Source organism: Myotis nattereri (assembly GCF_964212035.1).
Source record: "Myotis nattereri genome assembly, chromosome: X".
Taxonomy (NCBI): domain Eukaryota; kingdom Metazoa; phylum Chordata; class Mammalia; order Chiroptera; family Vespertilionidae; genus Myotis; species Myotis nattereri.
Window position 1 is genome coordinate 37,344,960 of NC_138078.1, and position 17,720 is coordinate 37,362,679.

Genomic DNA, 17,720 nt, shown 5'->3' on the forward strand with positions numbered 1-17,720 from the left:
GCACGCCCAATCCCGCAGTGTCTGCTCCGTCTCCCCCAGTTGCAGATGGCAGGCTCGGATCCTGCACTGGAGCGGGTGGTGGCTCGGGATCGTGCTGAGGTCCCTGTGGATGTTCAGGCTCTGAAAGCATAGTTTTTCTTTCTTGATTTTGTTTTTACTTCTTGAAATTGAAATGTGTTAATATATATATATATATATATATATATATATATATATATATATATATATATATATAATTTTTTTTTTTCCTGCACCTTTTCGGGTCCCAGGGACCCCGCCAAGCACCAGCTGTCCTTTCCCAGCTCGGTGCTCCTCCAAGCTTTTCACGGAGAGGCAACCTTTCAGGTTGCGGGGTGCGTTGAGAGAAGCACGGCTTTCTGAAAGCGAGTGTTTGATTTGGGGATTTCTGGTCTGGCTGAGGAGCCCCCAGGGCCCACTCAGAACAGTGGGGGCAGTCACAGTGAGTGACCAAAGAAACCAGAGAAAAGTTAGGAGACAATAAACGGTTCGATTTCTAACTCCGCATGTTGCAGGAGCCGAGGTGCGCCCTGGATTTTCCAGGGAGAGAGTGAGCGAGTTGCATGTTTGTCCACTGCCCCTCACACAGCCGGCCACTTGGAGTGTGACTTTCACCAGCAAGGCGTGGATGTGGCTGCCTAGGCCTTGTTCCCACCTTTGCAGATGCATGTGTGTGTGTGTGTGGAGAGGGGAGAGGCAATTAGGACCAGGAGGTGGGTGCGTGCTCTGAGGGTCACGAGGTCAGCAAGGCCTAGGTGCACCAGACACGCAGGGGCCGCCGCCCAGCTGTTGGGGCCAGCAGGGAGCCGTGGTGGCCACCTGCCCCAGGGTAGCTGGGAGCCTGCGCTGCTCTGTGGCACTCTGTTTTCCCCACCCCAGGAGGCGCTGTTTGTCAAACTTGGCCACCTTGGCAGGAGGCACCTGCCTGCATGTTCTCACCGGGAGAATTGTTCCCTTTGCAGTCCTTGGATCTGGGCTCAGGAACCTTAGCCTCACAGAATGGTGGGGAGGGGGCAGGGCGGGTGGTGTGTGTGTGCAAAGAAAAGGGGTCTGGGACCCATCAGTGTCTGCGTTTTACCTGTGAATCCCACCAGACCTTCCACCTTCCAGGGCAGGAGAGAAGAGGCCGCTGGTGCTCCCCATGCATTTGGAGCGTGGTGCCCAGAATACTTGCCTCTCAGTGAGAGCAGGACTCTGGCCTGGCTTGGGTTCAGTCACCACATGTCTCCAGAGGGCCCCTTGTCCACAGTCTGGGCGCAGAGAGCGAAGGCGCCTTCCCTGGGCCTGAAAAACCCACCCAAACCTGGCCTCCCCACCTTTGTGCTAAACTTCACAGGTTGGGGTGGCCCTTGTTTGCCCAGTTGCCAATCCCTGGCAGGGGGGGGGGGGGTCAGGGAGAGGCTCGCACTGGTGCATGCCTCTTCCCTGGCCCCCCTTGGCTTCTCCAGTCATCGATCCTGGGCAGGGGGTCCAGGGAAGAGGCACCAGCCAGCACGTGTCTCTTCCTTGCCCCCCCTCAGCTTCTCTGGTCATCGATCCCTGGGAAGGGGGGGCCAGGGAAGAGGCGGGCGCAGGCGCCCGCCTCTTCCCTGCCCCCTCTGGCTTCTCTGATCACCGGCTGGGGGCAGGCAAAGGAGGTCCCGGTTCTCCAATCTCCCTGGGGGCCGCCTTTGCCCTGCCTTCCGGCTCTTGCCTGCAGCCTGGGTTTCCGATCACTATCACCGTCCTTCCCCTTTAGCCTCCCATCATTGTGCCTATGTATGCAAATTAACCGCCATCTTTCTTGGCAGTTAATTTGCATATCACCCTGATTAGCCAATGGGAAGTGTAGTGGAGGTACAGTTAATTACCCTTTTTGTCTTTTATTAGATAGGATATTAAAAGGGTAATATGCAAATAGATGGAACAGCAGAACAACTGAACAAACAATCAAAGCATAATATGCTAATGATATGTTAAGGCTGCTCATCCACTCGCTATGACATGCACTGACAACCAGGGGGCAGACAGTCAATTGGTTGACCAGTTGTTATGATGTGCACTGACCACCAGGGGTCAGATGCTCTGACCGGTAGGTTCACTTGCTGCTGAGGTCTGGTTGATGGGGACTGAGCGAGATGGGCCAGACAAGCCCTGAAACTCTCTTGGGGTCCCTCCAGGTCCCGATCATGCATCAGTGGGGTCCCTCAGCCTGGCCCACACCCTCTTACAATCCAAGACCCCTTGGGGGATGTCGGAGAGCCAATTTCAGCTTGATCCCGCAGGCCACTCCCTTTGGGAAGGCGCCAGATGCAGGGCTCATGGCTGGCAAGTGCTGCTGCGGGGACTGATGGGGCGCAAGCCTGCCACAGGCACAGTGGGGCCGGGATGAGTGGGAGTGGCAGGTAGGAGCTGCAGGCAGTATTGGATTGAGGGTTTTGGCCAGATCCCTGCAGGCCACCCAGGGGGACCCCACCCATGCATGAATTTGTGCACTGGGCCTCTAGTCTGAACTATAAAGCATGGGATACATGTATTAGAGCAACTATAAAATTTATGCCTTCTCTTAAATATTATCATTTGGAAAGCAACTTAGAGATTTTCTGAATTTTTCAGTTAAATACTTTATGTCATTAATTATTGAATATCTGTCATATAAGCGATCAGAATAAGTTTCATTATCATATGGCATGGGCTTTTCTGCTTTAAAAAATCAAAGTTTATTTTAGCAGTAAATGTTAGCTTACAACTTTCCGGCTTTACAGTAGATAGTAATAAAGTGTACTTGCTGCTTCAATCCCTGATTTGATAAACCAGGGTAGTACAGGTGTTCTGCTTCAGACTTTTATAAAGATGCCTAGTTATTTTTGGGGCAACATAATATTTTATCTTTACTAGAATACTCAGTTTGAGTGTAACCATAGGCTGTCCTAACCCTACTCCCAGAAATAAAGGGACATATAAATTAACTGCATATACTGTACAGCATACATATAAGGGACATTTAAGAGGAAATAACCATTTTGAACAAAGTAAATAATGATATGTTCTTCTTAATATGTTTTAGAAAAGTTAGGAAAAGCAGTTTAAAAGTTTGGTTAGTTTGTCAAAAGTTAGGTCATGCAATTGTGATATGAAGAGCCATGGGTTAATAATGGTAGAGTTACTAGCATAAAAATTAAAATCTCATTCATTTTAAAGATATACAGGTTATATATATACTAGAGGCCCAGTGCACAAATTTGTGCACTAGTGGGGCCCGGCTGGCCCACCCCGATCAGGGCCGATCAGGTAGGGCTGGTGGGGGGGGAGGGGAGAGGAGGGGCTGTGAGTGGTTGGCTGGCTGGCCCCGCCCCCTGGTCAAATTCCTGGCCGAACTCCTGGTCAAGGCGACAATTTGGATATTAGCTTTTTATTATATAGGTGTTGTTGTTTTTTAAATATATATAAGATTTAAAAAAATTTTAGGACCAAGTGAAAGGAAACTTTTCCACTTCATAAACATTTTAGTTTAAAATAAAGTCTTGTTTATGCTACCTTTGTCTAGTCTAATTTACTGTGATTGTTGCACAGGAGTGGAATTAAATTGTAACAATGTAATGGTATTTTTATATTTATGGGCTCAAATGTATTCTTCCCCTTTAAATCCCAATTTCATAATCTTTTTGGATAAACTGTATAAAATACGAGGTTTGTTAAAGGAATAAATAAACATTTTTCACCTTTGAATGATTCAAAAATAAAAGGAAATAAAAGATTGAATTTATTTATAATAGCTTGCATTTCATTTAATCTTCATTTTCCTTCAGGATTAAATGATCTTTAGCCTGCAAAGATTAATATTTAAAAGTTTGCATCCTTACTTGCATCTTAAAATTGATATTAGTTGCCCCTTCATCAGCTACTAGTGTATATAATACAGATATAATAGAATATAAAAGTATATGGCAAATGAACAATGAAATTTTCTCCTTCAATTACTAAAAAGACAATTACAATGAAGCCAATATTCATAGATAGATCTAAAATTGTTTCACTGCTATCACAAGAATTAAATCCATCTTCTTTTGGTCATTGTCAATGTGTAAGAGCAGTTGATATGGTACACTGGCTTCACTATAATTAGAGACTTCATCACCTGAGGTAAATTTTCATTGGTAGTCCATCTCATCACATAACATTTATTATCTTATTTTGAGGCCCAAAGCCACTGTAATCAGAGATTATTATGGATCATATTTGGCATAGGTGAAAAATGAATGTAACTTCTCATGAACATTTAATAAGGCACTTTAAATGTATAACAGAGAAATGCTCTCTGATAATGAAGTTTTTTAATCCCAATAACTCTTGACTGTTCTTTGGATACAACTGAAAAACTATGTGCTTACTTGTAATTGTTATAGTAATGTGACTGTTTCATTAATGGCAATGATTAATGGTTGGATACCAATGAGCATGATTGCGTTTGCCTTCTCCAAAAGAAACTTGAGTGTTGTCATTCATTTTGAGATGGCTGGAAGCATTTACCATTCTAGATGGCATAGTGAAATTGTATCTATAAAAGCCAAAGGAAGGATGGAAAGAGCAATGAACTGTTTCCCTGGCAATGAGGTTTGGTGATAAAATGTTTCCAGGTGCCTGTAATCCATACAGTATTTGATTGGAAGAATTAGGTTCTGGTAGACACTGCCCATTGATCTCTGTAGATGAACTGTTTTTTGAATTGGCAACTTCCATCATGAGTGGGCTTAAAGACTGAGAACTGCTGCTGCTTGCTAGATTTTCAGCAGCAGTCAAGACAAGAGGCTGCTGTCGCCAACAATCAGTTGGACAAATTTTATAGCAAAGGGGAAAGTTGATACTGTGCAGGTACACCTCCGGACAGGCCATTCCAAGGGAACTTGTAGGTAAGTGAAATGTAGGCGGAGAACAAGGTGGAGAAAGCAAGGAGTTCAAAGGAGAGGGAGCCCCTCCACTAGAAGTCACTGGAGATGAGACACTGCTTCCACCTGTGAATGACAATTCAGTCAATGAACTTGATGTCCCTACTGAATCACTAATCATGTCCATAGTTGTCCCTGCTTCATTCATAGGTTAGGTTTTTTTGCATGTTTTTTTTTAACTTCTTTGAGAAAGAATATGTTTATTCCTCTGACGAAAGTTGAATTTGTATCTCTACTACTACCACTATTAATCTTAACACTACTATTATGTATCATGTATCAGGCACTCACTATGCTCAAGAGCTGTGCTAGGCAATACTTATCCAATGAATTACAAAGAAGCCCAATTAAATATGACCAAGAGCCAATTATCCTGTGTAATAAAAGCCTAATATGCTAAGTGTCTGGTCGTCTGGTCGTCCATTCAACCAATCAAAGTGTAAGATGCTAATGATATGCTAAGGCTGCTTAACCACTAGCTCTGATGTGCACTGACCACCAGGGGGCAGACAGTTGACTGGTTGACCAGTCACTATGACATGCACTGACCACCAGGGGGCAGGTGCTCTGACAGGTAGATTAGCTTGCTGCTGGGGTCCAGCAGATCATGACTGAGCAAGATGAGCTGGACACGCCCTAGAGCCCTCCTGCAGTCCCTCCCTGGCTGGCCAACCTCCCGCATCCCTCCTTGGCCCTGATAGTGCACCGGTGGGGTCCTTAGGTCTGGCCTGCACCCTCTCACAATCTGGGATCCCTTGGGGGATGTTGGAGAGCCAATTTCGGCCTGATTCTTCAGGCAAGGCCAAGGGACCCCACTGGTGCATGAATTCGTGCACCACGCCTCTAGTATCTTATAAATATAAAGTAGATTTTTTAAACTAAAAAAATTACTAAAGTTCCTTTTCCATTTTTTATTTTTATTGAATAAACATAACAAAGAACGTGAAAGACCTATATACTGAAAATTACAAAACATTATTATTATTATTTTGGGGGGAGGTATAAAATCCTTTATTAGGACCTCAGAAAGACAAAAGGCATTTGCTAACAGTACCTTTCAGCCAGACAAATGGACTTCTACAGAACACTGAAAAGCTTAAGGGCATTGTCACCTCAGCAAAAGCCGAAGATAGAGGAAGACTTATCCTTAAGAGATGAGTGGCTATGGCTATTTTCTAATTGTATAGACACCCAATAAAATTCACAGTGAATCCATAAAGTTTCTAAAAGAATTACATCAGCAGAAATGCTACCGATTTGAAAATTATAAAACATTATTAAAAGAGACTGAAAAAGACACAACAAAATGGAAAAGTATCCTGTGTTCATGGATTGGAAGACTCAACATAGTTAAAATTGCCATATTACCCAAAGCAATATACAGATTTAATGTAATCCTCATCAAAATTCAAATGTAATTTTAATTGAATGTATTGGGGTGAAATTAATACATACAGGTTTCAAGTGTACAACTCAATAAAACATCATCTGCACACTGCATCATGTGCCCTTTGCCCCAAGAAAAATCTCTTTTTGTTTCCATTACCCCACTTTTGTCCACACCCATCTATTCCCCACCCCCTTTCCCTTTGGCCATCACCACACTATTGCCTATGTCTATGTGTTATATGTATGTTTTTGTTTTTTTCTTAATCCCTTTACCTTCTTCCCTCCAGTCCCCCAAGCTCCCTCCTTCTTGACTAAATTAAACAAATTGGTTGATTGGGATTCTATAGAAAGCAACAATCTGATAAAAAAAAATCAGTGCACATGAAAGTAATCTTTACAAATTAAAACAGTACAATCTATAGATGATGTATTATAGTCTTATGCACCTGAATCCTATAAAATTTTATTAACCAACTAGAGGCCTGGTGCATGAGATTCGTGCACTTGGAGAGGGGGGATCCCTCGGTCTGGCCTGCACCTTCTCACAGTCCAGGACCCCTTGGGGGATGTCCCCCTCAAAATCCATGGCTCTCACAGTCCAGAACCCCTTGCTCCTTACCGTCCGCCTGCTGCAGAGGCAGGGGAGGTTCCTGGCACCGCCACTGTGCTTGCCCGCTGTGGGCCCAGTTTCTGGCTGAGTGGTGCTCCCCCTGTGGGAGCGCACTGACCACCTGCATCGAGTGTCTGCCCCCTGGTGGTCAGTGTGCGTCATAGCAACTGGTCATTCTGCCATTCGGTAGATTTGCATATTAGGCTTTTATTACATAGGATGTCAACCAATAAATTTAATAAAATGAATAAGTATATGTTTAAATGCATTAGATTTTTTTTCATACATGAAAAAGAAGACTTCCATAGTACACTACATCAAGAGTTAAAGACAATTTTGCAGTTTAAAAAATATGAAGATGAAAATGAAAATGTTTAAATCAGTGTTGTCAGGTGACCTTTTATGGTTGCCTAGCATCTACTAAAATTAGGGATAATTATAAGGTCCACAAACATCTAAACTCTTCACTTATTTTTGTGTTTGAATTGAAAATATTTGTTATTGACTGAATGTAATCATTTTTTTGTGTGTGTTACTATTGTTTTTCTATTTTATGTACATGGGCTAATCTTTTATCAACAGGGTGGCAAATACATTTTATATCTAAACATTCAAAATTATTTTTATTATTTTTTTAAAATATATTTTATTGATTTTTTACAGAGAGGAAGGGAGGGGGATAGAGAGTTAGAAACATCAATGAGAGAGAAACATCGATCAGCTGCCAAGGTTCATGCCCTTGACCAGAATCGAACCTGGGACCCTTCAGTCTGCAGGCCGATGCTCTATCCACTGAGCCAAACCGGTTAGGGCTCAAAATTATTTTTAAAAATTTGTACCCTTTTTCATTGCAATTTGAGAGTATTCTGGACATCTTAAGTAATTAAGAAAATGTGCTTTTCAAATTATCAATTAATTATAATCTTTAGCTTTTTTCTTTATTTGTGCACTTTGTGTTGACTTGGATCTTTTAAAAACATGCTGCCTTGATGCTATTAAAGTGATAATATAAAAATATTTTATGCACTCCTCCAGACCAAATTAATATAGTCAATCCAGTGAAATATTTTGCCAAATGATTAGACTTCATCTCTTTACATTTCAATTGGTTGTTATGGTACTGTGTAAAACTCAACCTAACTGTAATATTGATGATTTCTCAAGGTAATTGTAACCTTGAATTTATGTCCTAAAACAAAGAACTTTAATGAAGTAAAGACAAGAGGGATAAAATAATTTGTTGTCATTTGTAAGTAAGCTCTTTTATATATTGTTAAATATCAGAGTAAATGAAGGTATACATTCTTCCATGAGAAAGCCTGCATCCTCTAATTATGATTATTATTTAGTCATGTAATGTCCTACCTGAGAACAAATACATTACAAATATTTTAAATGCTTGTGGTAATTAAGCTAATTGAATTGGCTTAGTATTGTTTTTAACATTTATTTTTCCAACTACAACAATAGAAAAAGTGGAGCTAAGTATGGTGAAACTTTTAATTCAATTAAAATTATTTTAATGGAAGTCATTTTAACATGTGATAAATGTTCCTCATAAAACACAAAGTATTTATTTCCATATCTAACATATTTGCAATTAAGTCCACAAATGCACCACAGGCAGATCCTAAAGAATACGAATGGTAAGATGCTAAAGAATTTAGGTGAGATCTGGAGCTCTCAAGAAGACAGAAGTCAATAAATTCACCATTACCACATCTCTGCTCTTTACCTTCATGCCAGCTTCTCTCCCTTTTTGCCTCTTACCTCTTCATCAAGATAAATATATACCGACTTTCTTATAAACACACATTTTCTAACATGTGTAGTATTTGGTATAAAAGCTTTATCTGTAGTTATTTAATTAACATTTAAAAACAAATATTAATAAAATGTTTCTTACTTTGTGTGTCTGAACCAAAAGTTTTAAAATCCAGAGTGAGAGAAGGCACCCATGGGTAGGTCTCTAAAAGCCCTTCCAATACACCCCTGGAAAAAGAGATTCAAACTTCAGCAAGTCCAGAATGTTTTTCCTGAAAATAATTATTTATGTAAAATTGTGAGTTATTTTATGATTTTGAGGGGTGAATATTGAAATATCATTCTTTTTATAGCTAGACTTGTAAATAAAATCCTGAGTAAATATTCATTTAATAAAAAAACTCACAAAGCTAGAGTAAGCAATATCTTAAAAGTGGATTGGGGAGAAAGTGGGAGGAAGCAAGATTTTGGAGACAAAAAATCTAGGTCCATTTCCTACCATCTAGTAGCTACAAAATTGAAGGCCTCGGAGTCTCTGATCCACACTTTTCTTATCTGTAATAATTGTGGAAAGGGCTATGTAAGTATTAGATATGATTGTTATATTGCTTACTTGTTTCTTCCAGGATCTCTAAATCCCTTAGCAAAAGGATTCCTGTCTATTTTCAGTTTGGTAATCTATGAATTCAAAAGAGAAAGATAAAGTCAGTGCACTAGTAATAACACTGTCTCCATTGCTATTAATGGTTACAAAAACCATAAAACACGTTTTAACATGTACTTTGGCATGTTAAATAAATGCAAGCATATTTCTAAGTCAACTTTAGAATGGTTATTTTCTTTTTCTCCAGGCACATTGTTTTGCTCCTTTCTTAATCACAAGATCCCACACAATTCACAATCAAACTTGCCTTGGTAAAAATGCAATAAGACTATGTTGTGTTTTTGTTTGTTTGTTTGTTTGTTTGTTTGTTTAAATCAAGGAAAATTCAATCCATATGCAACTTTCTTCTATTCTGCAAGTCCCTCTGGGACCACCACTGCTTGTCAGGGATCTAGTTAGCTTTACCTGCTGGTTTTGATAAGCTGTAACCGTGGTGAACTCTGTTTCTTCAAAGGAGAATGTTTTAACTCCTTCGGTGGGCAGGGACTGAATCCAGGACAGGTTGGCTCTGCTGTCCTGCTCCATCAAGTGCACACGGGGCTTATACTTGTGCATGGACTGCAGAATGATCTGGAAGAGAAATGATCAAATGTTGCCTAGAAACTGGCTTCCCCTCCCCAATACTGTCCTCCTCTCATCAGCACCCCCAGTCTGCCTACATACAAAAGTAAAGCTAAACCAGAAAGGCTAGTCACACACAAGGATTTTTCTCTGCCATTTTGCTCCAGGCAGAGACGCTCAGGGCTAAGGGATTTATGCACCAGGGCATCAGAGCCATCAGTGATTCCATTTCTAGGGGCCTTTCCATACTTCCAAATGTGGGTAACCATGTGCTGTACCCAAATGTCACTGGGATCTGACTGCCTGCCATAAATTCCTTGGGCTAATGGTAACCAATGGGCAACCACCTGACATTCCCCACCTCTTAATTTCTGGAGATTGCCTATTTCCTTGTGTGGCTGGCATAGGACCAGACTTGGAAGGGGAGAGGAAGGAGTGCACCTAAGAAGCTCAAGATGGAAGTGACTTGAAAAGGCCATCTATGCGGGTGGCTGGAAAGGAGACTTCCAACACATCATGCCACACCAAAGGGGCCCATCTACTAGAAGGCAATCAGAGCCCACAGCAATTGCCTGGTAGACTGAGGTTTCAGGGAGCTCTTTGAAACATTCCTTTCCACTATCCCAGTACAGATATCTAGGCTTAAACAAGTGTCATTTGATCCTCACACTCCTTTAATTCACCATTCCCAACCTGCAGCACTCTCAGCCTCAGCCACCAAAGGCCATAGGAGCTACTTTCATTATAGGCCCTGAACTTGATCAGTTATTAAAGACCACAATTAACTCACCTGGAAGAAGCCCCCTTGGCATATCCAAGATGACCTCTTCGCTGATGCCTTAACATCTCCCTCCCTTTCTCAGGACAAAGGATTGCACACTTACCTGGTCTTTGTCGTCCATTTCATTGTTGGTAAGTTTCACCCGATCAAAGCTGATGATCTGCCTCATCCAGGTCTCTCCCGAACAGGGTGAGTCTGGGTGAACATAGAGTCTGGGAGTGATGCAGGAGTGGTCAGTATTCCCAGCTACCATCCACTGAGAGCTGTGGTACACATACCTGAAAAAGGAGAGAGAAATGTAACTTTAGCTGCAGCCAGCCAAATCTAGGGGCATGAGAAGAAGGCAGCCAAGATCTGATTCCAATGGCCTCAGCCAAGGTTTGCCAACTAATCCCAAAGGAAACTAGTAGAAGTTCAAACTTGATTTCCAAAGATCATTCAGGGACAGAAATCAAACTGTAAATAAGCATATGTCATTAAAACGTAATGCAGTGCCAGAACAAGTATAATGTCATGGGATTTCAGAGTCTGGTTTGTATTTCCTCTCAGAAATCACAACAGAAATTGATCTAACCCGTTTTATCTCACAGAGACGCCAGAAAAAATCCTCATGCCTTGGGCCACAAGTGTCAGGGAAGAAGCAGAGGAAGTGAAGAAGGTGTCTGTCCAGTTCACCGCCAGGAGTCATTGTGGAAGCACTTTTGCCAACAAGGCTTCATATCAGAATATTCCCATGAACTCTTCCCCATGTGGCCTCCGGGCTGATTTTCACAGTATTTCCAATTTCATCCCCTGGGTTGTGCACAGCATTTTCAAGACAGCTCAAATGCTAGAGGCTAACAGCTTGTTCCGTTATTCCCAGACATTTGCTCCTGCAGGCTCTTGAGCTGTACTTTTCCCCTGACCTCCAAACCTAGCTGTCTCCTAGAAAGGCTCGACACCCACTTCAGTAGAAAGCTCACAGCTCTCAGCTCACAGCCAGAGTGCAGTGGCTCCTGCACAAACCCCATAGCACCTGAGCCAAAGTGCTAGCAGGCCCACACTTCGGGCCTCTTGGTTTTGGATTAACTCGGACACTTAGATAGCACTAAGTAGAGTGCTTATAGCAAGAGGCAAGCTTTCTTGTACTCTCTGTGACCTGACCTCCGCCTCAGGAAAGAGGCTAAGAAAGAAAAGATGGACCTAAGTACAGTAACTGCTAGACTAACAATGGATGGCAAACCAGGGCATTACTCCAGGCCCTTCTGCCAAAGTAGCACAACCTAGAGCCCAGTATGGATGCAGAATCTTAGGCATTTCTTCCCAAACTTCCATCAAACAGCCATCTGAGTCCACACCTTCTGCAGTTTGCACAGACAAGGCCAGAGCAATGGATAGACTAGAGGTTTGGGAAACACTGAAGCAGCAAATGGCACCTCTTTCTAGGAAGGAAAGGAAAAAGGAGGAATGACCTTTTCTCAGTCTGAACCCTGGTTTGAATAAGACAATTTGGTTTGATCAAGAAAATTTGACTCTCAAAACCCACAAGAAAGCAATCCCACACCCCTTACCTGTGGTAGAGTTTTAGAGTTTTCAAAATAGCACTCTCGGTTTCCAAAGACCAGACTCTATTCCCAGCCTGAGCCTGTAGTACTCTCCTTAGGGCCCAGTTACCTATAGCGTTTGGAATCCACAGGCACTACATCCATGACCACATAGTACTGCTTCCCTGGGTCCAGCCCTTTCACCTTGACCCGAACAGAGGGGAACATCCGCCTGCGGAAGAGAAATAGCAACTGACCTGGGTGCTTTTAGAGACATTTCAAATGTGGCAGGGTTGGGGTCAAATGAGGAGTGAAGGAATTCACAATACCCTTCCCATTCTAAGACAGGTTTAGGAAATGACATTTGCTACAAGAACAAAGACTGTTAATTGTATACTTGATTGAATAAGTTCAGGATTTCTGATTGGAGTAGAATATCCTTACCACAAGGCTTTGTCTACCCCACTCCCCCCTACCACCATAAAAAAAGAAAAGCTATAGAAGAGGAAGTAAGAGAGAAATGCTATTCCCCTTTCTCAAGTTTTCAGTGGAACTTTTTTGTGAGGCAGATTTGAAAAAGACTGAAATTAGGATTGACACACACAAAGTTGCCAAGCTGCCCCTAAAATATAGCCCCACGGCACCAGGTAAAGTGGGAATGCTCCACCTCTAACAGGTCTGGACTAGGGATGATGATTTGAGAAGCTGCTAGATGGGACATTTTCCTCTGAAAATTATGAGGCTTTAACAGAGTACCATGACCATAAGCTTAAGATGTGGGGTTGGAATCTGGCACCTAGCTTGGCAGGTCTAATTTTTGTCATATATCACATAACAAGAATGAGTTTTGGGAGTCACAATGTACAGAAAAGAAATAAGGAGCCATTAACATGGGCCAGGTACATCCTAATCTGGTCAATTGAGAAACAGTGGCTTTCTAATGCCTGTCGGGATGGGGACACGTGGGGATGAGTGCTAGAGCATAAAGCTGGAGGCATCACATCTTATGAGAGCAGAACAATAAGGGACTACTGTGTGACCTTAAACAGCTTGGATAGAGCCGAACCTGCCGGCTTTGGTAATAATCATCTCAGTCCCAATGGCGTGGAATCTCTTCCACAGCTCAGATCCTTGAAGCTCCACTTGGATAGCATCTTTCTCTTCCAGAGTTTCACCCTTGTTGTGGTTGTCACCGCTGCCGCTGCCGCCGCTGCCGCCGCCGCCGCCGCCGCCGCCGCCGCCGCCGCCGCCGCCGCCGCAGCCCCCGCCTCCGCCTCCGCCTCCGCCCTCGCAGCCACAGTTGCCGCCACCGCCTCCTCCAGGGCCTCCGCAACCTGAGAAAGTTGCTGAGGACTCTGTCTTGGGTCGCTTTTCTGCTGGATACAGAGAAGTCTAGAGTTTTCGAGAAAGCTTCCTGGTTCGCACGCCACCTTCTCGCTAATGCCTGTCTCGGAGTCGACCCGCTATCTCTTCCCCGGGGACCTTGGAGACTGATCCCCATGTTCCCCACAACACCACTGTTGTCCCCTGATGGAGACAAATGGGTTCACGATGCGCTCTGTTAAAGGCATGGTCCTTCAAATTTGCCCATCCTTACTCTCTCGGAGATTTTCTGTCCCTGAGGCTTAATCTTCTTGGAATTGGGGTGTGTACCCTGCTTCCTACCCTGAGAAACAGCCACCTTGCGACTCTCGGGGTATCAGGGAGGCTGGAGAGTCTCACGTCTCCACAAACATGTGGGGACCCTCCCCTTCACCGTAAATGAACCACAAAATTACAGGCTGAACTCGGAGGCTCTGAAACTTCCCCTACAGCCAAGTGGACGAAGTGTCCCCGAGGCCCAATATCAGCCATTCTTCTGGGCCAGGACATCTACCTTTCTGCAGCGTCTTAAGCTAGGCTGGGACTTGCAGATCCAGCAAGCTCCAATAGCAGGGCTTTGGGATGAGGTAGGGGTACTTACTCGGCTGCTCGCTCTTCTTCCCTGTGGCGCCGCTCCTCTCTTCCTCCTTTCCGTCCTCTTTCTCCTGTAGCTCAGGCGGCGCCTCCTTTCTTGGATCTTGCCGTTTTCTTTTGCTGGTTCTTCCCACCAAGGCTTCTACTGAGAAGGCTTGCGCCCGAGAGCTCAGAGCCATCCCTGGAGGGGTAGAAGGGAATGTGCACTGCAAAGTTTCAACCTGAACTGGTTTAAGGAGGGAGAGGGAGGGAGAGAGAGCGCAGAGGACTGAAGAGAGAAAATAATCCCCAAATCAGAAAAAAAAACCAAAAACACAATTTCTGGATCAATATTCAAAGGGAAAAAAAAGTGTGTGTGTGTGTGTGTGTGTGTGTGTGTGTGTGTGTGTGTGTGTAATTTATATATATATTTCTTTCTTTGAAAAGGATGAAAAGGATGAAAGGAAAGGAAGATCCAACCGGAGCCAAAGTCCTTTGGAGTCTAGTCCCCCTTTCCTCTGCGGTCTCCTCCCTCCCAGTGGACATGTGCGGACCATCAGTTCTTAACTCCCTGATTTCAGGACATGGCAGAGTGCAGAGATTGGCAAACCAGGGCCTCTTAGGGAGCTGACCTGCCGCCAATGGTGGCTCAGGCAGCTCAGATTGGGAGGTGCTGTTGCATCCAATTGAGTGAATACCCAGCTGGTCGCAGCCTCCTCTGATTGTTTTGGAAACTATTGGAAACACAAAAGAACACCTTGAGTGACTCTTCAGAGTCTGACAGGGAGCAGGGATGGACTGAGTTTGAGGGTTTGGCTGGAAAGGGACTCAGGATAGTGGAGACGTGGGATACACAAAGTTACTGTTTTACATTAAATTGTGAAATTCAAGAACATAGAAAATAATTGCCCATAAGGGGCCAGTTTTCCAACAAAAGTGCAAATGTTATTTAACTAAATCCAGAGGAGTGTATCAGTGTCTTCTATTCTCCAGTGAGTGCACTGAAGAAACATAGAGGAGCGCATGCTTTCTGGGGACATTCTTCTGAAGTTTGGGTCTCAAACTGGTGGGCAGCATGATAGTCTGTTCTTTCTATCCAGGTGGGGAGGTAAGGGGCAGGTAGGACGCTCCCAGATGTATATTGTCAATAATCATGCAATTTGAGTTCTTCAAGTAATGCCTGTACAGGAGCCCAGTATTCTCATCCACAGCCTCTTATTTTTCACATGACTTCATCAACAAACAACGTAAGGATTTCAGGGCTACCAGCAGAGCACCAATGGGAATTTTGCTTTCAAGGATGAGACACCTCAAAATGTTCCGTTCAAATAATTGATTCCAGCATTTCTTGGTATATCTTCCTGGGCTGGGTTTTACTTTTCTTTAAATTAGATAAAGCCATCTATTTTTTTGTTAGGAAGAGAATTGTCTACCACTTCCAAGAAGCATGTTTAGGCATGCAGATCTAAGATTCTACCTCTATGTGTGGGATTTTGTCATCCACTTTTCATCAGAAATAAGAAACCAGGTACCCCTGGACTCTTGCAGATTGCATCCTAGGTAATGACATTTGCACCTTTTCAGAAAGGTTCTCCTGTTCTACTCTGATACATGTGTTCAAAGGACATTTAAAGTGAATCCGACTTTAAAAATATAATGGATCTTGAATGAACTGATAGTATGTCAGTACTGGAGTTTCACAGTAAAAAAAACCTTTTTGTGACATTTTTAGTTTCAGCTTCTTAGGCACAAGCATGGCGATAATGTGGTGGTGGTGGGGGCGGGGTGGGGGTGGCACATGCGGCTAGTGTCCATGTGAAGGAGATATTCAAGCAACAAGGTAAGTATCTGATAATCCCAGGTAGTATGGCAAAGGGTTAATTACAGCCTGAATACTTCTGAAGGGTTTGGTTCAATAATCAGTTATCCACTGCTCACCATGCAGGTCTGGGCAAGACACTACCTATACCAGTGGTTCCCAACCTGGTACACATGCCTCACCGGGGGGGGGGGGGAGGAATTTGATTTTTAAGGGGGGGGCAATTTAAGAATGAGTTATTCACAGTGAATTTTTTGCATTTCTTATGGTTCTAGGGGCCTCATATATAGTATATAAATATGTATTGACATATTTATGCATTTCAGTTCTCTTATGTTTTGAAACTTTATTTGCTGTTTTTTCATATCACTTCATATTATTATTTTTTAAACAATTTCTTAGTGATTTCTTCCTCAGGACTTCAACTGTCCTTTATTTCTTTTATTTTTCTCTTTCACGGATGCCATGTTCTTTGGAAGCTTGAATAGGAGTTTATTTTTTGAATAATAAGTATTATATATCACAGGTTGAGCATCAGGATTTTAGAGATGCTTAGGTGGGGCATGGCCAAATAAAGGTTGGGAACCACTGATGTATACCCTAGAGGTGCAGAGTGAAGCTCACTGTGCAAGACCAGTGTACGAGTCACTTGGGCTGGGAAAGCCTACCTAGAATGAACCCCCAGGAAAGCATAGTCATGAAATGCAGAGTCAGTTTTCGTACAACATACTTTTCAGTACCTGAATTCAACTTTACTGAACTGGCTAAGTTGCTTGAACAATTAATTTTCTTTGTTTGTTTAAGTGAGTTTCAGCTCGGTTTCTATCACTTGCAACCTAAATAATCCTTGACAAATACACTCATCTTGATAAAAATTTGGAATATCACCTTCCTTTTCTTCTAGTTTTTCTTCTTCCTCTCCTTCTATCCCAGAATCATAAAACCTGAAAGTAAACTTTACTTTCAACACAAATTCCTAGGATTATTATAAATAACAAAAAGTAGTAAAATTCAAGCAGTATATCATGTAGGTCAGACTTTGAATTCAGACTGATATTATTCAAATTCTAAATTGCTACTTTCTAAGGGAATTTACACATCTTTTAAAAAATTATTTTTTTACATTCTGTTTTTCTACCCTTTTATGCTTTTACATCTACTATCTTCATTATAGGGTATGATTCTGTAAGTTTGTGTATGTATCTGGGGATTTAGGAAAAAATATATAAATGCCACTTAGCATAATGCCTAGAACAAAGTAAGCACTCACAGCCGTTTTTATCATTGAAGAGAAAGTGTAATTTCAAGAATGTGTTAATCTTTGACATTTTAAACATGACAAAATTTATTCTTTTTTTATTAAAGTATAGTTGGAATACAATAATATATGAGTTTCACATGTACAACATAGTTATTCAACATTTATGTGCCATATGGAAGAATGTGCTGATCTTTATTTATATTAACTATACAGCTATAAAGCCTTTGTGGACAAATACCAGAAGGGGAAGAAATTTCCCCAACTTTTGGTTAAATCCTAAAGCAAATTCAATAATTCAGAAGGCTTTATAGTAATCATGTTTCTTAAATTTGAGATCTATTTTAATAGATAGAAGTAGTGAATTAAATAAAAATATTGCATTTGAGTTTCAAAAGCCCATGAGAAATAGATCTGATAGAATATATATTCTGATTTTATCATCTTGATATTTGGAAATATATTTTTGGTAT

The 17,720-nt window shown here is 42.3% G+C and overlaps 1 protein-coding gene across 1 annotated transcript; it reads right to left on the reverse strand.

The window, feature by feature from the left end:
• Nucleotides 1-4,419: 4,419 nt before the first annotated feature.
• Nucleotides 4,420-14,370, reverse strand: TBX22 (T-box transcription factor 22; the record flags this gene model as incomplete). Its single annotated transcript, XM_081081630.1, has 9 exons — nucleotides 4,420-5,009; nucleotides 8,849-8,934; nucleotides 9,320-9,384; nucleotides 9,776-9,940; nucleotides 10,816-10,990; nucleotides 12,366-12,467; nucleotides 13,302-13,449; nucleotides 13,540-13,608; nucleotides 14,199-14,370. The coding sequence occupies 9 exons, from the start codon at nucleotides 14,368-14,370 to the stop codon at nucleotides 4,420-4,422; spliced, it is 1,572 nt and encodes a 523-aa protein (XP_080937756.1).
• Between the last annotated feature and the right edge of the window lie 3,350 nt (nucleotides 14,371-17,720).